This window comes from Papio anubis, chromosome 2 (assembly GCF_008728515.1).
Source record: "Papio anubis isolate 15944 chromosome 2, Panubis1.0, whole genome shotgun sequence".
Taxonomy (NCBI): domain Eukaryota; kingdom Metazoa; phylum Chordata; class Mammalia; order Primates; family Cercopithecidae; genus Papio; species Papio anubis.
The window spans coordinates 40978595-41003427 of record NC_044977.1 but is presented as its reverse complement, the minus strand read 5'-3'; the positions used below and the strand labels follow the sequence as shown (position 1 = coordinate 41003427).

General features: G+C 37.0%; 1 protein-coding gene across 1 annotated transcript in view; it reads right to left on the bottom strand.

Moving 5' to 3' along the window:
• The window catches only part of STXBP5L (syntaxin binding protein 5 like), a 488571-nt gene that overhangs the window by 189674 nt on the left and 274064 nt on the right, over positions 1-24833 (bottom strand). Inside the window, exon 10 of the mRNA XM_017955191.3 lies at positions 20904-20982. Within this exon, the coding sequence (XP_017810680.1) occupies positions 20904-20982 (79 nt within the window). The remainder of the gene's footprint in view (positions 1-20903; positions 20983-24833) is intronic.

The window sequence follows — 24833 nt, the reverse complement described above, 5'->3', positions numbered from 1 at the left end:
CTCTTCTATTTTGTACTGTTTGAGGCACCAAACATTATCAGTGGGACATTTACTAATCTTATGCTGGCTATATAACCAAAAAGGGGGGCTTTTTAAGAAAGTTTCTAAACAAACCTACATATAAAATGCGTGTACTATTTTCTGTTTATAATTCTATCTTAATATTCTGACATAAATATTTGAGTTATAAGCAAAATAAACAAAAATACTCCAACTTATTTTACTTCAGTTGATTTGAGTACTAGTCTTGCACCAGTGATTTGATATGGTAAATCACCAAACTACTAATGGTGCCATTAAAAAGCACATTTGTTATTTCTATAAAATGTATATTTATATTATTAATAAGATTTATCCAGATTTAAAAAGCATTTCTAATACAGTTATTTATGAAATAGTGGGGGGGGGTTTACCTTTGTTTGTTGCTTTGTTTTGCAAATAAAAAGGCCATGACTTAAGAGAATGTAGTATCTTTTCATAAATATTAAGCTTAATTATCTACTATTAATGTTAATAAAGGCCATAAGTATCTATTTTTTTCCTGTGTATAAGTAGGTGAATTTACTCTCATTCCCTAATACTAATCCAAACATAGGATAAGTAGCAATTTACTTCCCCTGCTTTTTTGTATATACATTGGAAATATGTCCTCTCCAATATTGAAAGGAGGTAAAATTTCTTCTGCTCTAATTATGACTCTGCATCAGAATACTCTGGGTCTGAATTTAGTTGTTAATATTTATGCATTTCTCTATAAACTACTGAGTGATTACATAAAAAGTTACTTCCTCAAGAAAGTGCTCAGGGAACCACTCATGGTTAACTGTACTAAATATTTAATTATCATATTAAATCCTCATAAGCAATGTCCTCACTTCATTAATGAGGTTAAATAACAGCTAAGAAGAAACAACCAAAAGAAAATTGAGATCTACCAGACTTTAAAGCCTGTGATTCTAAACACTCCTATATATTGCCTCTAGTAATAAATAGCTACCATTTACTGAGTGCTTACCATGTGGCATATATTGTGCTATGTGTACATATAAAGTAAATTTTGTGTAATCCTCACAACAACCTTGACAAAGAAAGTACTATTAGTCCCATTTTATACATGAAGAATCTGGGATTAATGCAGATTAAACTTGTCCAGGGTCAAGCAGCTAGTGAGTACCAGGACAAAGATTCAAACCCAGACTCAAAAGCCCACATTTTTCATTTTTCATTTAATGTTTCTCAAACTGTGGAATACAACGTGGTAGTTGTTCAGCAGAAAAAAATTAAATTTGATAATTTGATAAGCACTTGCAAAACCATATCTTCTTTTAGGAATTTTGCATTTCATAGCATATGTTAAAAATTATGAGAAATCATATGGCAAGCAATCCAATTTACTTTTATAGATTTCAGAATTTCTCACATTTATTAGATTTCAGGTCCCTTTTATTCCATGAATATCATTAGTAATTAAAGGAACATAGTTGTTTGATAATGTTGTACCACACTACATGTTGTAGCACACTAAACTGTGTCAGGTGTTATTTAATACAAAGATTCTATTAAGGGATACCTATCAGATGGACTCTTATAAAAGAAATATATGACCATATACTTGAAATGTCCTCATACTTAAAGAAAGCATTAATAAAAAATAACAAATTATGGATACATAACGTGTATGAATCTCAAAGGCATTCTGCTGAGTGAAAGAAGCTAGGCTTAAAAAGTTACATAATATATAACCGCATATATATAACGGTCTCCAAAATGCAAAACTATAGTGATGCAGAACAGATCAGTGGTTGCCAAGGGTTAGGAGTTGGGGAGAGGAGTGACTATAAAGGAACAGAATGGGAGAGTTGTGGGAAATGATGGAAATATTCTTTATTCTTATTGTGGTGATAGTTTTAGAAATCTATACATGTGTTTAGAAACATGAAACTGTATGCCAAAAGAAAAATAGTTAATTCTACTGTAAGTATAATCTGTAAAATACATAAAGAAAACAGCATTAAAAGTTTGCTCCAATGAAGGCAACAAGATTAAACAAGTTATGTAACATAATATAATAAATATTAAATGCTAACATATATTGAGTATTTATTATATTCTAGGCATCGTATGCAGAATTTTACATGCATTATTTTATTTAATCCTTATCACATCCAAATGAGATAACTACTATTATTATCTCCATTTAACAGATGGGTATATTGAGGCTTGGAGAACTTAATTATACATAAAGTTCCTGCCATAATAGGAACAGATTAAAAGACTAGCAGAAAATAATTTTTTTTTAAATTATACTTTAAGTTCTAAGGTACACGTGCACAACGTACAGGTTTGTTACATATGTATACATGTGCCATGTTGGTGTGCTGCATCCATTAACTCGTCATTTATATTAGTTATATCTCCTAATGCTATCCCCCTCCCTCCTCCCTCGTCCCCACAATAGGCCCCGGTGTGTGATGTTTCCCTTCCTGTGTCCAAGTGATCTCATTGTTCAATTCCCATCTATGAGTGAGAACATGTGGTATTTGGTTTCGTGTTCTTGTGATAGTTTGCTGATAATGATGGTTTCCAGCTGCATTCATGTCCCTACAAAGGACATGAACTCATCCTTTTTTATGTCTGTATAGTATTCCATGGTGTATAGGTGCCACATTTTCTTAATCCAGTCTGCCACTGATGGATATTTGGGTTGATTCCAAGTCTTTGCTATTGTGAATAGTGCCACAATAAACATACGTGTGCATGTGTCTTTATAGCAGCATGACTTATAATCCTTTGGGTATATCCCCAGTAATGGGATGGCTGGGTCAAATGGTATTTCTGGTTCTAGATCCTTGAGGAATCGCCACACTGTTTTCCACAATGGTTGAACTAGTTTACACTCCCACCAACAGTGTAAAAGTGTTCCTATTTCTCCACATCCTCTCCAGCACCTGTTGTTTCCTGAAGCATTCCCTTTGAAAACTGGCACAAGACAGGGATGCCCTCTCTCACCACTCCTATTCAACATAATGTTGGAAGTTCTTGTTAGGGCAATCAGGCAAGAGAAAGAAATAAAAGATATTCAGTTAGGAAAAGAAGAAGTCAAATTGTCCCTGTTTGCAGATGACATGATTGTATATTTAGAAAATCCCATCACCTTAGCCCCAAATCTCCATAAGCTGGTAAGAAACTTCAGCAAAGTCTCAGGATACAAAATCAATGTGCAAAAATCACAAGCATTCTTATACACCAGTAACACACAAACAGAGAGCCAAATCACGAATGAACTTCCATTCACAATTGCTTCAAAGAGAATAAAATACCTAGGAATACAACTTACAAGGGATGTAAAGGACCTCTTCAAGGAGAACTACAAACCACTGCTCAGTGAAATAAAAGAGGACACAAACAAATAGAAGAACATGCCATGCTCATGGATAGGAAGAATCAATATCGTGAAAATGGCCACACTGCCCAAGGTAATTTATACATTCAATGTCATCCCCATTAAGCCACCAATGACTTTCTTCACAGAATTGGAAAAAACTGCTTTAAAGTTCATATGGAACCAAAAAAGACCCCACATTGCCAAGACCATCCTAAGCCAAAAGAACAAAGCTGGAGGCATCACGCTACCTGACTTCAAACTATACTACAAGGCTACAGTAACCAAAACAGCATGGTACTGGTACCAAAATAGAGATATAGACCAATGGAACAGAACAGAGTCCTCAGAAATAATTCCACACATCTACAGCCATCTGATCTTTGACAAACCTGACAAAAACAAGAAATGGGGAAAGGATTCCCTATTTAATAAATGGTGCTGGGAAAATTGGTTAGCCATAAGTAGAAAGCTGAAACTGGATCCTTTCCTTACTCCTTACATGAAAATTAATTCAAGATGGATTGATTAGAGACTTAAATGTTAGACCTAAAACCATAAAATCCCTAGAAGAAAACCTAGGTAATATCATTCAGGACATAGGCACGGGCAAGGACTTCATGTCTAAAACACCAAAAGCAACGGCAACAAAAGCCAAAATTGACAAATGGGATCTAATTAAACTAAAGAGCTTTTGCACAGCAAAAGAAACTACCATCAGAATGAACAGGCAACCTACAGAATGAGAGAAAATTTTTGCAATCTACTCATCAAAGGGCTAATATCCAGAACCTATAAAGAACTCAATCAAATTTACAAGAAAAAAACAAACAACTCCATCAAAAAGTGGGCAAAGGATATGAACAGACACTTCTCAAAAGAAGACATTCATACAGCCAACAGACACATGAAAAAATGCTCATCATCACTCACCATCAGAGAAAATAATTTTCTTTAGTGTAAGAGAACCTAATAATTGCAATGGTAGTCAGTATATACATCAATATTCCTGATGATGGCCGAACAGGAACAGCTCCAGTCTCCAGCTCCCAGCGCGAGCAACACAGAAGACAGGTGATTTCTGCATTTTCAACTGAGGTACTGGGTTCATCTCACTAGGGAGTAGCAAGCAATCGGTGCTGGTCAGCTGCTGCAGCCCGACCAGTGAGAGCTGAAGCAGGGCAATGCATCGTCTCACCTGGGAAATGCAAGGGGGAAGGGAATCCCTTTTCCTAGCCAGGAGAACTGAGACACACAACACCTGGAAAATCGGGTAACTCCCACCCCAATACTGCACTTTAAGCAAACGGGCACAGCAGGAGATTATGTCCCACACCTGGCCGGGAGGGTCCCACGCCCATGGAGCCTTCCTCATTGCTAGCACAGCAGTCTGTGATCTACCGGCAAGGCAGCAGCGAGGCTGGGGGAGGGGCGCCCGCCATTGCTGAGGCTTAACTAGGCAAACAAAGCCCTGGGAAGATTGAACTGGGTGGAGCTCACAGCAGCTCAAGGATGCCTGCCAGTCTCTGTAGACTCCACCACTGGGGACAGGCCACAGCTAAACAACAACAACAACAACAACAACAACAAAAAGCAGCAGAAACCTCTGCAGACACAAATGACTCTGTCTGACAGCTTTGAAGTGAGAGCGCGACTCCCAACATGGGAGGTTGGTGATCTGAAACGGACAGTTCAAGTTGGCTCAAGTGGGTCCCTTGACTCCCCTGAGTAGCCTAACTGGGAGACATCCTCCACTAGGGCAGACTGACACCCCACACCTCACACGGTGGAAGTACACCCCTGAGAGGAAGCTACTTTCCAAAGCAATCAGACAGGTACACCTGCTGTTCAGCAGTATCTCATCTTCTGCAGCTCTGCTGCTGACACCCAGACAAGCAGAGTCTGGAGTGGACTCCTCAAGCAATCTCCAACAGACCTACAGCTGAGGGTCCTGACTGTTAAAATGGAAAATCCAACAAACAGGAAGGACACCCACACCAAAACCCCATCAGTACATCACCATCATCAAAGGCCAGAGGCAGATAAAACCACAAAGATGGGGGAAAGCAGGGCAGAAAAAGCTGGAAATTCAAAAATAAGAGCACATCTCCCTCCAAAGGAACACAGCTCATCGCCAGCAACGATCAAAGCTGGATGGAGAATGACTTTGACGAGATGAGAGAAAAAGGTCAGTCCATCAAATTTCTCGAGCTAAAGGAGGAAATCTATGTACCCGGCGCAAAGAAACTAAAAATCTTGGAAAAAGAGTGGAAGAATTGATAACCAGAATAACAATGCAGAGAAGGCCATAAACGAATAGACAGAGATGAAAACACGACACACGAAATATGTGACAAATGCAGCAATGCTTTCTCCAGTAACCGACCGCATCAACTGGAAGAAAGAGTATCACATTGAGGATCAAATGAATGAAATAAAGCCACAAGAGAGAAATCTGAACAAAAAAGAAGAAAAGAAAAGAACAAAACCTGTAAGAAGTATGGGATTATGTAAAAGCATCACCTACGTCTGATTGGGTGCCTGAAAGGAGGGGGGAAATGGAACCAAGTTGAAAACACTCAGGATATCATCCAGGAGAACTTCCCCAACCTAGTAGGGCAGGCCAACATTCAAATTCAGGGAAATACAGAGAATGCTTACAAAGATACTCCCTGACAAGAGCAACTCCAAGACACATAATTGCCAGATTCACCAAAGTTGAAATGAAGGAAAAAATCTTAAGGGCAGCCAGAGAGAATGGTCGTTACCCACAAGCAGCGCCTCCATCAGACTTCCCAGCAGATCTCTCTCGCAGAAACTCTACAAGCCAGAAGAGAGTGGGGCCAATATTCAACATTCTTAAAGAAAGAATTTTAAACCCAGAATTTCATATCCAGCCAAACTAAGTTTCATAAGTGAAGGAGAAATAAAAATCCTACAGATAAGCAAATGCTTAGAGATTTTGTCACCACCAGGCCTGCCTTACAAGAGATCCTGAAGGAAGCACTAAACATGGTTAACAACTGGTACCAGCCATTGCAAAAACATGCCAAAATGTAAAGACCATCGAGCTAGGGAAGAAACTGCATCAACTAGCAAGCAAAATAACCAGTTAATATCATAAATGGTAGATCCTGCCCACACATAACAATATTAACCTTCAATGTAAAATGGACTAAATGCTCCAAACGAAAAGACACAGACTGGCAACTGGATAAAGAGTCAAGACCCATCAGTCTGCTGTATTCAGGAGAGATCCATCTCACATGCAGAGACATACACAGGCTCAAAATAAAGGGATGGAGGAGATCTACCAAGCAAATGGAGAACAAAAAAAAGCAGGGTTGCATTACTAGTCTCTGATAAAACAGACTTTAAACCATCAAAGATCAGCAAAGAAGGCTGGCTACACAATGGTAAAGGGATCAATTCAACAGGAAGAGCTAATTGTCTCTAAATATATGCACCCAATACAGGAGCATCTAGACTCGTGAAGCAAGTCCTTAGAGACTTCTGTTAAAGAGATTCTAGACTTACACAATAATAATAATGAGAGACTTCAACACCCCCACTGTCAACATTAGACAGATCAACGAGACAGAAAGTTGCCAACAAGGATATCCAGAATTGAACCTTCATCTCTGCAGCAAGCAGACCTAATAGACATCTATAGAACTCTCCACCCCAAATCAACAGAATATTCTTCTCAGCACCACATCGCACTTACCCAAAATTGACCACATAATTGGAAGTAAAGCACTCCTCAGCAAATGTACAAGAACAGAAATTATAACAAACTGTCTCTCAGACCACAGTAATCAAACTAGAACTCAGAACTAAGAAATTCAATCAAAACCGCTTCAACTACACGAAACTGAATAACCTGTCTGAATGAATTTACTGGGTACATAATGAAATGAAGGCAGAAATAAAGATGTTCTTTGAAACCATTGAGAACAAAGTGATACAACACATACCAGAATCTCTAGACATTATTTAAAGCAGTGTGTAGAGGGAAATTTATAGCACTAAATGCCTACAAGAGAAAGCTGGAAAGCATCTAAAATTGACACTCTTAACATCACAATTAAAAGAACTAGAGAAGTAAGAGCAAACACATTTAAAAGCTAGCAGAAGGCAAGAAATAACTAAGATCAGAGCAGAACTGAAGGAGAGGACAAAACCCTCCAAAAAATCAATGAATCCAGGGAGTTATTTTTTGAAAAGATCAACAAAATTGATAAATCGTTAGCAAGACTCAATAAAGAAGAAAAGAGAGAAGAATCAAATAGACACAATAAAAATGATAAAGGGATATCACCACCGACCTCACAGAAATACAAACTACCATCAGAGACTACTATAACACCTCTATGCAAATAACCATAGAAAAATCAAAGAAATGGATAATTTCCTGACACTACACTCTCCCAAGACTAAACCAGGAAGAAGCTGAATCCCCTGGAATAGACCAATAGCAGGCTCTGAATGAGGCAGTAATTAATAGCTTCACCCACCAAAAGTTCAGGACCAGATGGATCACAGCTGAATTCTACCAGAGGTACAAGGAGGAGCTGGTACCCATTCCTTCTGGAAACTATTCCAATCAATAGAAAGAGGAATCCTCCCTAACTCATTTTATGAGGCAAACATCATCCTGATACTAAAGCCTGGCAGAGACACAATGGAAAAAGAGAATTTTAGACCAATATCCCTGATGAACATCGATGAAAAATCCTCAATAAAATACTGGCAAACCGGATCCAGCAGCACACCAAAAGCTTATCCACCATGACCGCGGGCTTCATCCTGGGATGCAAGGCTGGTTCACCACACAAATCAATAAACGTAATCTAGCATATGCCAGAACCAAAGACAAAACCACATGACACCCCTAATAGATGCAGAAAAGGCCTTTGACAAAATTCAACAGCCCTTCATGCTAAAAACGTCAATAACGGTATTGATGGAACACACCAAAAATAAGAGCTATTTATGATAAACCCACAATAATATCATACTGAATGGGCACAAAACTGGAAAATTCCCTTGAAAACTGGCAAGATTAGGATGCTCTCACCAATTCTATTCAACATAGTGCTGGAAGTTCTGGCTAGGGCAATCAGGCAAAGAAAGAAATAAAGGGTATTCAGTTAGGAAAAGAAGAAGTCAAAGTGTCCCTGTTTGCAGATGACATGATTGTATATTTAGAAACCCCACTGTCTCAGCCTCCAAAATCTCCTTAAGCTGATAAGCAACTTCAGCAAAGTCTCAGGATACAAAAATTAATGTGCAAAAATCACAAGCATTCTTATACACCAGCAACAGACAAATAGAGAGCCAAATCATGAATGAACTTCCATTCACAATTGCTTCAAAGAGAATAAAATACCTAGGAATCCAATTCCCATATATAGATGTAAAGGACCTCTTCAAGGAGAACTACAAACCACGTCATGAAATAAAGTATACGTACAATGGAAGAACATACCATGCTCATGGATAGGAAGAATAATATCGAAAAATAAATACATACTGCCCAAGGTAATTTAGAGATTCAATGCCATCCCATCAAGCTGCCAAAGACTTTCTTCACAGAATTGAAAAACTGCTTTAAAGTTCATATGGAACCAAAAGAGCCTGCATTGCCAAGACAACTTGTAAAGTCAATGGAAAGCTGGAGTGCATCACGCTTACTCATTCTCAAATCCGCCTACAAGGCTATGCAGTAACTAAAACAGCATGGTACTGGTACCAAAATAGAGATATAGACCAATGGAACAGAACAGAGAGTCCTCAGAAATAATTCCACACATCTACAGCCATCTTATCTTGACAAACCTGACAAAGAGCGAAAATGGGAAAGGATTCTATTTAATAAATGGTGCTGGGAAAATTACAATAAGGCAGAAAGCTGAAATGGATCCTTTCTTTACTCCTTATATGAAAATTAATTCAAGATGGATTAGGAGACTTAAATGTTAGGACCTAAAAACCATAAAATTCCTAGAAGAAAACCTAGGTAATACCATTCAGGACATAGGCATGGGCAAGCGGTTCTCATGTCCAAAACACCAAAAGCAGCAAAAGCCAAAATTGACAAATGGGATCTAATTAAACTAAAGAGCTTCTGCAATAAGCAAAAGAAATCCACCATCAGAGTGAACAGGCAACTACAGAATGGGAGAAAAATTCTTTTGCAAATCTACTCCATCTGACAAAGGGCTAATATCCAGAAACCGCCAAAAGAACTCAAACACATTTACAAGAAAGACAACCCCATCAAAAGTGGGCAAAGGATATGAACAGAGACATTTCTCAAAAGAAGACATTCATACAGCCAACAGACACATGAAAACATGCTCATCATCACTGGCCATCAGGAGAATGCAAATCGTTCACAACGAGATACCATCTCACACCAGTTAGAATGGATGCTATTAAAAAGTCAGGAAACAACAGTGCCGGAGAGGATGTGGAGAAATAGGAACACTTTTAAGAATTGTTGGTGGGATTGCAAACTAGTTCAACCATTATGGAAAAACAGTATGGCAATTCCTCAAGGACCTAGGAACTAGAAGTACCATAAGACCCAGCTATCCCATTACTGGGTATATACCTAAAAAGATTATAAATCATGCTGCTATAAAAAGACATGCAGCACACGTATATTTATTGTGGCACTATTCACAATAGCAAAGACTTGAATCAACCCAAATGTCCTCAGTGCAATAATTGGATTAAGAAAATGTGGGCACATATACACCATGGAATAATTATGCAGCCATAAAAGGATGAGTTTGTGTCCTTGTAGGGACATGAATGCAGCTGGAAACCATCATTCTCAAAAGCAAAACTATCGCAAGGAAAACCAAATGACCGCGACAAATTCTCACTCATAGGGAACTGAACAATGAGATCACTTGGACTGGAAGGGGAACATCACACACCGCCTACTCTGAGGAGGGGGAGGGATTGCATTGGGATATACCTGATGTAAAATGTGACGAGTTGATGGGTGCTGAGGAGTTGATGGGTGCAGCACAGCAACATGGCACAAGTATACATATGTAACAAACCTGCATGTTATGCACATGTACCCTAGAACTTAAAGAATAATAATAATAATAATAATAAATACATCAATATTCCTATCTTGAAGAGGATACAATTATTAATCCTAGAGGCCATCTCAGTTGGAGTGTCAGTAAGTAAATTGGTGACTGGGGATAAATGATTCCCATATACATAGCTGTTTATCCCTGGAAATGTAAAGCAAGTCTGCAATTGGCTGGTCTGACAAAACTAAGAAGAAAACACATCCCTTACATATGCTACCTATGCAGTCCAGTAAGAGACCCTATGGCTGCAGCTCATATGGTAGAGCTCTTCCTAAGGTTCCTGTTTCTATGACAGTCATCCTGACTTTTAACTGTATAGTTTCTGCTGTATAATAGGTGGATCAGGGATATAGCTATATAATTCTACTTCCTAACTGTGGCCCATTTTGCTGTGGCAATAAATTTTAGTATTCTTAACTTCACTGCCCCTCTGTTTTTTAATGTCCTTGTGTGCTGAGCTCCAGAGGTAATAAAGTAGTAATCACAAAAAATAGAAGCAATGTACTAATGTACACAAGTAGGTGGGATGAGAGTAATTATGATCAATAATATGATTATTTCACATTACAATTATGAAGAATTAATTTACACATAGTTGTATTATTGACTAGCAAAAAACTAAGAACACTTGAAAAATTTTAACAATATGAAATAATGATGACAACAATAATAGTAACATATCTATTAAGAAACCCACTATGTGTCTTCATCAAACTGAAGACATTACAGGCTGTATCCATTATTTCATTTAATTCTCATGAATATCATAGTGAGATAGGTATTATTGATAAGGAAACTAAACTTTAAAAGAATTAAACTTTTCAAGGTCACACAACTGTCTTACTTCATAGCCAATGATTTTAATTATTTTACACTGCCTTAACTTGAGTTTTTTATTTCTAAAAATATGTTCTATTCACTTTTTGTCTCTTCCTCCCTTTGCTTGGCAACATCTGTCAATCCTTAAAGTCCCATCTCAGGCATCTCCTTGCCAAAGAATTTTCCTGATTTCTCTCTTCATGGTTCTCTTTCCTACTCCCCTCAAAGCTGGGTTAGGTGTTCTTTTTCTGTGCTCTCATAGCATATCTCTACAAAAGTAACTTCTATGTTGTATAGAAACCACTAGTTTATGTCCTTGCCTCTACTGCCAGAACATAACAAATTCAAAAGCAAGCAGTAATCTTATTTCGGAACATCAAACAAATTGTATAGTACACGGTATATAGTAATAACAACTAAATTATACTATATATAGTACTATGTATTATATAGCATATCATATAATATACTATGTAGTATACTCTGTAGTATAGAATATACTATATTGTATAATTTATACTATATATAATATAAATACATATTATATTATTATAACATATTATAACATATTATATAACATAATATTATAACATTATATAACATAATATATAACATATTATATTATATATAGTATAAATATATAGTATATTATTATATATAAATATATTAAATATTTTAAATTTATATTTATATTTATATAAATAATTTAAATTATATAAATATATTAAATAAAAATATATATTATACTATATATTATATAGTAATAACTACTAAACTATAGTAATAACTATTAAATGTTGTTTTAACTGAATTAAACTGAATACTGTTGAGAATCCAACAGAAATACATATTTTAAAAGACTTCTGAGCAATAAAATAGATGTCATAAAGTCCATGCATATATACTTTGTCATGGAAGAACCTCTCAGGCTTTTATATGAATCTATTTACTCTCATTTTACAAGTTTGGTTTTCAAGTTTCTAAGTCTAAAGAAAACCAAAAGTTTGGATATAGTAGATAACACAATAAAAATTATAAGAAATCCTCGTGGCCCAAAACTGAAGGAAAAAGAAAAGATTTTTAAAAATATATAAAAGTGAAGGAGAATCTGGGCTAGCGAGATGGCCAAATAGGAACAACTCCGGTCTGCAGCTCCCAGTGAGATCAACGCAGAAGGTGAGTGATTTCTGCATTTCCAATGGAGGTACCTAGCTTATCTAACTGGGAATGATTAGACAGTGAGTGCAGACCATTGAGGGTGAGCAGAAACAGGGTGGGGCATCACCTCACCTCGGAAGCGCAAGGGGTCGAGGAACTCCCCCCACAGCCAAGGGAAGCTGTGAGGGACTGTGCTGTGAGGACAGTGCATTCTGGCCTGGATACTACGCTTTTCCCATGGTCTTCACAACCCGAAGACAAGGAGATTCCCTCTGGTGCCAACGTCATCAGGGCTCTGGGTTTAAAGCACAAAACTGGGCAGCCATTTGGGCAGACACCAAGCTAGCTGAAGGAGTTTCTTTTCATACCTCGCTGGTACCTGGAATGCCAGCAAGACAGAACCATTCAATCCCTGGGAAAGGGGGCTGAAGCCAGGGAGCCAAGTGGTCTAACTCAGAGGATCCCAATCCCACAGAGCATAGCAAGCTAAGATCCACCGGCTTGAAATTCTTGCTGCCAGCACAGCAGTCTGAGGTCGATCTGGGAAGTGCCAGCTTGGTGGGGGGATGGGTGTCACCATTACTGAGGCTTGAGTAGGCCTTATTGCCCTGACAGCATAAACAAAGCTGCCAGGAAGTTCGACCCGGACAGAGCCCACTGCAGCTCCACAAAGAAGCTGTAGTCAGAGGGCCTCTCTAGCTGCCTCCTTTCTGGGCAGGGCATCTCTGAAAGAAAGGCAGCAACCCCAGTCAGGGTCTTATAGCTAAAACTCCCATCTCCCTGGGACAGACACCTGGGGGAGGGGTGGCTGTGGGCACAGCTTCAGCCGACTTAAATGTTCCTGCCTTCTGGCTCTGAAGAGAGCAGTAGATCTCCCAGGACAGTGCTTGAACTCTGCTAAGGGACAGACCGCTTCTTCAAGTGGGCCCTTGACACCCGTGCCTCCTGACTGGAAGACACCTCCCAACAGGGGTCAACAGACACCTCTTACAGGAAAGCTCTGGCTGGCATCTGGCGGGTGCCCCTCTAGGATGAAGCTTCCAGAGGAAGGAGCAGGCAGCATTATTCTTTGCTATTCTGCAGCCTCCCGTGGTGATACCCAGGCAAACAGGGTCTGGAGTGAACCTCCAGTAAACTCCTGCAGACCTGGAGAAAAGGGCCTTGACTGTTAGAAGGAAAACTGACAAACAGAAAGGAATAGCATCAACATCAACAAAAAGGACGTCCACACAAAAACCCCATCCGAAGGTCATCAAGACCAAAGGTAGATAAATCCATGAAGATGAGAAAAAAAAGTTTAAAAAGGCTGAAAATTCCAAAAACCAGAAAGCCTTTCCTCCTCCTCCTCACCACCAAGGGAACAAAACTGGATGGAAAATGAGTTTGACAAATGGACAGCAGTAGGTTTCAGAAGGTGGGTAATAACAAACTCCTCTGAGCTAAAGGAACATGTTCTAACCCAATGCAAGGAAGCTAAGAACCTTGAAAAAAGGTTAGAGGAACTGCTAACTAGAATAACCAGTTTAGAGAAGATAAATGACCTGATGGAGCTGAAAAACACAGCACGTGAAGCATACACAAGTCTCAATAGCCGAACTGATCAGCGAAAGAAAGGATATCAGAGATTGAAGATCAACTCAATGAAATAAAGCATGAAGACAAGATTAGAGAAAAGGGAATGAAAAGGAACAAACAAAGCCTCCAAGAAATATGGGACTATGTGAAAAGATCAAACCTATATTTGATTGGTGTACCTGAAAGTGACGGGGGGAATGGAACAGAGTTGGAAAACACTCTTCAGGATATTATCCAGGAGAACTTCCCCAACCTAGAAAGACAAGCAAAACATTCAAATTCGGAAAATAAACAGAATATCACAAAGATACTCCTCGAGAAGAGCAACTCCAAGACACAAATCGTCAGATTCACCAAGGTTGAAATGAAGGAAAAAATGTTAAGGGCAGCCAGAGAGAAAGGTCAGGTTACCCACAAAGAGAAGCCCATCAGACTAACAGCAGAGCTCTCTGCAGAAACCCTACAAGCCAGAAGAAAGTTGGGGCCAATATTCAACACTATTAAAGAAAATACTTTTCAAGTCAGAATTTCATATCCAGCCAAACTAAGCTTCATAAGCGAAGGAGAAATAAAATCCTTTACAGACAAGCAAATGCAGAGAGATTTTGCCACCACAAGGCCTGCCTTACAAGAGCTTCTGATGAAAGTACTAAACATAGAAACAAAAAACTGGCACTAGCCACTGCAAAAACATACCATATTGTAAAGACCATAGACACTATGAAGAAACTGCATCAACTAATGGGCAAAATAACCAGCTAGCATCATAACGACAGTATCAAATTTACACCTAACAATATTAACCTTAAATGTAAACAGGCTAAATGCCCCAATTACAAGACACAGACTGGCAAATTGGATAAAGAGTCAAGACCCATCGGTGTGCTGTATTAAGGAGACCCATCTCATGTGCAAAGACACACATAGTCTCACAATAAAGGGATGGAGAAATGTACCAAGCAAATGGAAAGCAAAAAAGAAAAAAAAAGTAGGGTTTGCAATCCTAATCTCTGATAAAACAGACTTTAAACAAACAAAGATCAAAAAAGGCAAACAAGGGCATTACATAATGGTAAAGGGATCAAAAAAGAAAAAAAAAGCAGGGTTTGCAACCCTAATCTCTGGTAAAACAGACTTTAAACAAACAAAGATCAAAAAAGGCAAACAAGGGCATTACATAATGGTAAAGCAATCAATGTCAGAAGAGGTAACTATCCTAAATATATATCCTACTAATACAGGAGCACCCAGATCCATTAAGCAAGTTCTTAGAGACCTACAAAGAAACTTAGACTTCCACACAATAATAGTGGGAGACTTTAACTCCCCACAGTCAATATTAGACAGGTCAAGAAGACAGAAAATTAACAAGGCTATTCAGGACTTGAACTCAACTCTGGACCAAGTGGACCTAATAGACAACTATAGAACTCTGCACCACAAATCAACAGAATATACATTCTTCTCAGCACCACAATGCACTTATTCTAAAATTGATGACATAATTGGAAGTAAAACATTCCCCAGGAAATGCAAAAGAACAAAAATAATAACAAACAATCCACTTTCAGACCACAGTGCAATCAAATTGGAACTCAGGATGGAGAAACTCACTCAAAACTGCACAACTACTTGGAAACCGAACAACCTTCTCCTGAATGACAAGTAGGTAAATAATGAAATTAAGGCAGAAATAAATAATTTCTTTGAAACCAATGAGAACAAAGACACAATGTACCAAAATCTCTGGGACACAGTTAAAGCAGTGTTTAGAGAGAAATTTATAGCACTAAATGCCCACAGGAGAAAGCAAGAAAGATCTAAAATTAACACCCTAACGTCACAATTAAAAGAACTAGAGAAGCAAGAGCAAACATATTCAAAAGCTAGCAGAAGACAAGAAATAACAAAGATCACAGTGGAAGTGAAGGAGGTAGAGACATGAAAAACCCTTCAAATATCAACGAATTCGGGTGCTGGGTTTTTGAAAAAATTAACAAAATACATGGACAACTAGCCAGCCTAATAAATAAGAAAAGTGAGATGAATCAAATAGACACAGTAAAAAATGATAAAGGGGACATCATCACTGATCCCACAGAAATACAAACTACCATCAAAGAATACTATAAGCACCTCTACGCAAATAAACTAGAAAACCTCGAAGAAATGGACAAATTCCTAGACACATATACCCTCCCAAGACTAAACCAGGAAAAAGTCGAATCCCTGAACAGACAAATAAGTTCTAAAATTGAGGCAGTAATTAATAGCCTACCAACCCAAAAAAGCCCAGGACCAGATGGATTTACAGCCGAATTCTACAACAGGTACAAAGAGGAGTTGGCACCATTCCTTCTGAAACTATTCCCAACAATAGAAAAAGAGGGACTCCTCCATAATGCATTTTATGAGGCCAGCATATTCCTGATACCAAAACCTGGCAGAGACACAACAAAAAAAGAAAATTTCAGGCCAATATCCCTGATGAACATTGATGCGAAAATCCTCAATAAAATACTGGCAAACCGAATACAGGAGCACATCAAAAAGCTTATCCACCACGATCAAGTAGGATTCATACCTGGGATGCCAGATTGCTTCAACATATGCAAATCAATAAATGTAATCCATCACATAAATAGAACCAAAGACAAAAACCACATGATTCTCTCAATAGATGTAGAAAAGCCCTTTAATAAAATTCAACATCCCTTCATGCTAAAAACTCTCAATAAACTAGGTATTGATGAAACATATTTCAAAATAATAAGAGCTATTTATGACAAACCCACAGCCAATATCATACTCAATGGGCAAAAGCTGGAAGCATTCCCTTTGAAATCTGGCACAAGATAAGGATGCAGTCTCTTACCACTCCTATTCAACATAGTATTGGAAGTTCTGGCCAGGGCAATCAGGCAAGAGAAAGAAGTGTATTCAAATAGGAAGGGAAGAAGTCAAATTGTCTTTGTTTGCAGATGGCATGATTGTGTATTTAGAAAACCCCATCGTCTCAGCCCCAAATCTCCTTAAGCTGATAAGCAACTTCAGCAAAGTCTCAGGATACAAAATTAATTTGCAAAAATCACAAGCATTCCTATATACCAATAACAGACAAACAGAGAGTCAAATCATGAGTGAACTCACATTCACAGTTACTACAAAGAGAATAAAATGCCTAGGAATACAACTTACAGGAGAAGTGAAGGACCTCTTCAAGGAGAACTACAAACCACTGCTCAAGGAAATAAGAGAGGACACAAACAAATGGAAAAGCATTCCATGCTCATGGATAGGAAGAATCAATATCATGAAAATGGCCACACTGCCCAAAGTACTTTATAGATTGAATGCTATCCCCCTCAAGCTACCATTGACTTTCTTCACAGAATTAGAAAAAACTACTTTAAATTTAATATGGAAGCAAAAAAGAGCCTGTATAGCCAAGACAATCCTAAGCAAAAAGAACAAAGTTGGAGGCATCATGCTACCTGACTTCAAACTATACTACAAGGCTATAGTAATGAAAACAGCATGGTTCTGGTGCCAAAACAGATATACAGACCAATGGAACAGAACTGAGGCCTCAGAAATAACTCCACCCATCTACAACCATCTGATCTTTGACAAACCTGACAAAAACAAGAAATGGGGAAAGGCTTCCCTATTTAATAAATGGTGCTGGAAAAACTGGCTAGCTATATGCAGAAAACTGAAACTAGACCCCTTCCTTATACCTTATACAAAAATTAATGCAAGATGGATTAAAAACTTAAACTTAAGACCTAAAACCATAAAACCTAGAAGAAAACCTAGGCAATACCATTCAGGACATAGGCATAGGCAAAGACTTCATGACTAAAACACTAAAAGCAATGGCAACAAAAGGCAAAATTGACAAATGGGATTTAATTAAAGTAAAGATCTTCTGTACAGCAAAAGAAGCTATCATCGTCTCTACTAAAAATACAAAAAAGTAGCCAGGCGTGGGGGTGGGCGCCTGTAGTCCCAGCTGCTTGGGAGGCTGAGGCAGGAGAATGGCATGAACCTGGGAGGTGGAGCTTGCAGTGAGCCGAGATCGTGCCACTGCACTCCATCCTGGGCAACAGAATAAGACTCTGTCTCAAAAAAAAAAAAAAAAAAAAGAAGCTATCATCAGAGTGAACAGGCAACATACAGAATGGGAGAATATTTTTGCAATCTATCCATCTGACAAAGGGCTAATATCCACAATCTACCAGGAACTTAAGCAAATTTACAAGAAAACAACAAAAACCCTCATCTAAAAGTGGGCGAAGTATATGAACAGACACTTCTCAAAAGAAGACATTTATGTGGCCAACAAACATGAAAAAATGCTCATCATCACTGGTCATTAGAGAAATTCAAATCAAAACCACAATGAGATACCATCTCATGCAAGCTAGAACTGCGATCATTAACAAGTTGGGAAACAGGCCAGCGTGTTGGCTCACTCCTGCAATCCCAGCAGTTTGGGAGGCTGAGAATGGGTGGATCACAAGGTCAAGAGATGGAAACCATCCTGGCCAACATGGTGTAACCCTGTCTCTACTAAAGCAGATGCAAAAATTAGCTGGGCATGGTGGCACACGCCTGTAGTCCCAGTTACTCGGGACGCTGGGGCAGGAGAATTGCTTGAACCCAGGAAGCAGAGGTTGCAGTGAGCTGAGATCATGCCACTGCACTCTAGCCTGGTGACAGAGCAAGACTCCATCTCAAAAAACCCAAAAAACTCAGGAAACAAGAGATGCTGGAGAAGATGTAGAAAAAATACGAACGCTTTTACAGTGTTAGTGGGAGTGTAAATTCGTTCAATCATTGTGGAAGACATTGTGGCAGTTCCTCAAGGATCTAGAACCAGAAATACCATTTGACCCAGCAATCCCATTACTGGGTATATATCCAAAAGATTATAAATCATTCTACTATAAAGACACATGCACATGTATGTTTATTGCAGCACTATTCACAATTGCAAAGACTTGGAAACAACCCAAATGTCCATCAATGATAGACTGGATAACGAAAATGTAGCACATATATACCATGGAATACTATGCAGACATTAAAAAAGATAAGTTCATGTCCTTCGCAGGAACATGGATGAAGCTGGAAACCATCATTCTCAGCAAAGTAACACAGGAACAGAAAACCAAACACTGCATATTCTCACTTATAATTGGGAGTCGAACAACAAGAACACATGGACATAGGGAGGGGAACATCACACCAGGGCCTGTTGGGGGTTGGGGGGCTAGGGGAGGGATAGCATTAGGAGAAATGCCTAATGTAGATGATGGGTTGATGGGTACAGCAAACCACCATGGCATGTGTATAACTATGTAACAAACCTGCACGTTCTGCACATGTATTCCAAAACTTAAAGTATAATAAACTATATATAAATATACATATATTTATATATATATGTGAAAAAACCCCACAAAATAATACTACAAGCTGCTAGGAATAGTTAATATAGTGTCCTGCACCTTAATAATCCTTGAAGTGCAATACCATATAACAAATATTGTAAATAATTTTGAACCTGAAGACTCAAGCAAAGCTTAAACTATAAGTAATATTTTAAGAGGCAAAATATGTGTCATATATTTCATATTTCCATTAATAATGATTAAATTTGAAACATTCTAATACTTATAATAGTATAAAACAGTGGTCATTTTTATCAGTTAATGCATAGTAGGCTAAAGAGATATTTATATATAGATAAAACAACTGGTTTAAAATGACCATAATTTTGTACTATTAAAATTTTAGAAGAGCAGTTATAAACAAACATTCAGTATACCTATGATACCAACAAAACATTATAAAATGAGCATATTATTAATATAAAGTAGGATTATTTAATTTGAATTAAAATAAATTTAATGTTTAGGCAAGATTTATTATGGTAATTCTGAATGAGCATATTGCCACTAATTATTATTGCCAGGTAAAAGGAACTTGTTGATATATAGGACATGGCTACTTTTTTTTTTTTTTTTTGAGACAGAGTCTCGCTCTGTTGCCTAGGCTGAAGTGTAGCGGCACCATCTCGGCTCACTGCAACTTCCATCTCTTGGGTTCAAGGGATTCTTGTGCCTCAGCCTCTCAAGTAGCTGGGATTACAGGCACGTGCCACCATGCCCAGCTAATTTTTTTGTGTGTTTTCAGTAGAGACAGGTTTTTGCCATGCTCCCCTAGCTGGTCTCGATTTCCTAACCTCAGGTGATCCACCCGCCTTAGCCTCCCAAAGTGCTGGGATTACAGGCGTGAGGCAGGGCACTCAGCCGGATATGGCTACTTTAAACACAAAATAATATTATACTAATTTTTTTTTTATTTTTCAACATCTTAAAATTTAGTACTTTTTATTACATTAATGTACATAATTTTATCTTTCCAACAAACTGTAATCTTCTGACTTCAGAATGTAAGATCTTAAAGTACAGAGACTTGGTTATGTATTTAAGTCTTTCACATGCAATATCAATGGACACATTGCTTCTGCTTAATAAATCCTGCTACTTGTAGTATGCATGGTCAGAAGTCCTTTACTGTTAAAATTATTGTGTATAATACTTATCTAAATGCTCATTAAGAATCCTGAAATAATTAACACTTGTAATTTGCAATATTCATAATAATCATTATCAGAGATATGTCTATGAGACAATAAAAAATCAGTTATGTTAATATGGAGGATTCAGTTGTATTTACAATTATGTAAAACTTTAAACAATATATTAACATTAAAGATCATTTGCCTTTTTTGTCTCTGCTTCATATTCCTCTTTCCCTAAAGTAAAAATGCATACCTGTTTTTGCAGGTCTTGTATTCTACTTTAAGAATTGGTTTACAAGATTCAGATTTTCTTCCTTCTCTTTGACTTTTTCCTAAAGAAAAAAAAGATTTAATTAAATCTAATTTAAATTCTATTCATCTGTAAGAATTAAAAAATTTGACTAAAGGAATTTAAAGATAAAGGAATAATAATGTAATTATGTGTTTGTCATAACAGGATAAACTTATGTCTATGAATCCTAATATTTTTGTTGAATTTGTAAACAATCTTTAGAGTTGCAATACTTGTCTGCTATATAATTCATCAAATTACCTGTAAAATTATATAACTTTTATCGCTTTACATTCTTCACACATAAATCTAATTTCATGTGGAGTTATTTTAATTATTTAAGTTTGAAGACAAAGTAAGTTTAGAATTGAAGATCACACATACATACTTACCTACATAATGAAATTTATTACTATTGCTATGGTTTGAATGTGTCCCCCAAAATTCATGTGTTGGAAACTTAATCCCCAGTGCAATAGTATTGAGAATGAGATTTTTAAGAGGTGATTAGGATATGGGGGCTTTGCCCTCATGTTTGAATTAATACAGTTATTGTGAGAATGGGTTGGTTATCATGGGAGTGGGTTTCTAATGAAAGGATTAGCTCAGGCCCCTTCCCTCTGTTGCACATCTCTCAACATGTGATACCTTCCACCATGTTACAACACAGTAAGAAGTCCCTCATCAGATGTTGCCCCTCAATCTTGGACTTTCCAGCCTCCAAAATCATAAGCCAAATAAACCTCTATTGTTTATAAATTGTGTAGCATGTGGTATTCTGTTACAGCACCACAAAACAGACTAGGACAACAATAACAATCCACACTAGGATCAATATTTTATCTATAATACATGCAAACTCCTTTCATACAGAGAAATACTTGCTATTTAAAGCATATAATGAACTATCAAAATTATTCTATTTCTATCAAATACATTTTTTAAAAAACTTCCATTAGACAATGAACACAAATACTACATTTCATGATTTTTAAAAATCATTTTAATGGCGTATTCATTTTGCATAAAACAAAAATGATAATTTCTTATAGGAGATGGGTTATTCTGTTTAGACTCCATAAGATTTTGAATAAAGGATCAAAAAGAGGAGGAAATAGAAGTGAAGCTACTTCTGCACATAACATGCTTATCTTTCTAGTTATGCTTTCAGTTTACTTCTATGTCTCATTTTGGTTAAATTGGCATGTGTTCTGAAATGCAATGTTTGTTTCTTTTTCATTTTCAGTAAGTACCCTTATTTATTCTTGTATTACCACAGTTGTTTATAGTCACGTATCTATTGCATAGACGTTTACATGCATATAGCTTTAAATTTTCAGATTAGCTTCACAATGACATAAGCAAATCCAAATAGGATATCAAGATAGTTTTATTCAACGTGTTTAAAGGGCAAGGAATTAAACAACAAATCAATATCTGCTGCTTGGCATGCTTTCTGAAATTGCCTTTTCTTTATTTTACCCTATATTTACTAAACAAGAAACAAATAATATAAAATTGACCATAATCATTCACACTGTACTAAAATATACATATCTGTGCCATATGTGAAATAGAATTACTGACATTATATGTATATCATGATGCCTTACAAAGAGAAAACTTTTGCTCAGGAACTTGTCTGAGCAATAGTCTTTTTTTTTTTTTTTTTTTTTTTTTTGAGATGGAGTCTCACTCTGTCGCCCAGGCTGGAGTGCAGTGGTGTGATCTTGGCTCCCTGCAACCTCCACCTCCTGGGTTCAAGCGATTATCCTGCTTCAGCCTCCTGAGTAGCTGGAACTACAGGCATGTGCCACTACACCTGGCTAATTTTTTGTATTTTTAGTAGAGACAGGGTTTCACTGTGTTAGCCAGGATCTCCTGACCTAGTGATCCACCCGTTCTCAGCCTCCCAAAGTGCTGGGATTACAGGCGTGAGCCACCAAGCCCGGCCCTGAACAATAGTCTTAAGATTGAGAACTAGATGGTTGGAGATTACTGGCTTTGGTAATGATGTGGGAATAGAGAGAAATAAAAAAAGTGACACAGCCAGGGGAGAGTTCCACTCCCCTTAGTTTATATGTCTTTTCCATCCAGCACTTCACTAAATTGTCAAATCATTAATTGAACAAAACAGTATATTTGCGGTTGTTTGTACATATTAAAGCATTTTTAATCAATATACATCAGAGTCATCAATTGATTTCAGTGGGAAAGAATAATTACATAATTTTCTCGTTAACATTTTCCTTCAATTTCCAACTCTAACAATTTATTCTTGGGAGAGAATTTTTGTGCTTCAATTATATTTATTGACTGTCAGTAATTGAAACATGATTACTTGTCATGTTGTATATAACAACATTATCAACAATTACATTCCTTACTATTCCTGACATTCAGAGTAGTGTACCAAGTGTTAGGGTATTAAAAAACTAAATTCCAGAGGCTTAAAATTCACTATATTAAAAAATAAGTTAAAATGACATTATGAAGTACCATAATGAAATGAGTGATAAGCATGAAGTGCTGTAGAGGTTGAGATTAAAACTGGTTTTACTGACAGGCCAATTTGACTAGATTAAAAGATTCATGAAGGGGAATAGGGGAAATAATGTTAATGAGGTACAAAATAGCTAATCAATGGCAATCTCTAAACTTATTTTCAATATAGAAAATGGAGAGTTATAAGAAGCTTTCAAGTTAGGGAGTGATGAGTGTAAAGCAATGTTTCAAAAATATTTATGTGATTTCATTTAATAGAGCAATTTTGAGGGTATAAGAGACTGATGCTGGAAGAAGAAGATTATTGAAACAGCACAGAAAAAAAAAAAAAAAAACCAGAAAGAAAGAATGAAGGGAGTATGAACAATCTCAAAGAAATGTTGAATACCATTAATCACAAGAATATACATAATGGAAATAACAGAAGAAAAGGAAAGAAAGGAATACAAATATTTCTTAAAATAATGGTTGAAAACTTTCCTAAATTTGATGAAAAACATTATCTATGCTTTAAGATGTTCAATAAACTTCAAGCAGGATAAAGAAATCTCTACTCAGACACATCCCAGTAAACATGCTTAAAAGAAAAAAAGACACCTTGAAAACTGTGTACAAAGGACCCCTATTAAGATTAACAGCTAACTTTCAGAAACAATGGAGGCTGAAAGGCAATGGAATGTGAAATGACATATTCAAAACAGTAGAAGAAAAAAAAATCTGCTAATCAAGAGTCTTACGTTGAGCAAAACTGTCTTTCAAAAATAAAGATGAAATAAAGACATTTCCAGATAAACAAAAACTGAGAGAATTTGTTGATAACAGAGCTATCTTACAAAAAATACTAAGGAAAGTCCTTCAGGGTGGAAGAAAGTGACCCCAGCAAGTAATTCAAATCTACACAAAGAACAGAGTACCAATAAAGGTAACTAGGTAGACAATTACAATGGCATAATTGCATATTTATTCTCCAAGCACCTTTTAACTGATTCAAAAATCAATTATATAAGACAATATGTATGTAATTGTATTGTGAGATCTGTATATATATTTGCCAGTAACAACACAAAGGAGGTGGGTGAGAGCAAAGCAATACTGGAACAAGGAAAAGATACCACAGTTGGTGATTTGAATCTACAGCAACAAATGAGGAAAACCAAAAATGATAAGCAAAAACATCAATGTAACAGATTCTATGAATATATACGGGATATACATTTTTGTCAACATCCTTAAAAGACATACAATTATATAAGATTTCATTATAATTTAATTTAAACAATATATGATTGGGTTTGCAGAACATAGAGATACAACATGTATAATGAAAAATTGGACAAAAAAAAAAAAAAAAGGAGAAGAAGAGTCAAGCACAATGGCTAATGTTTG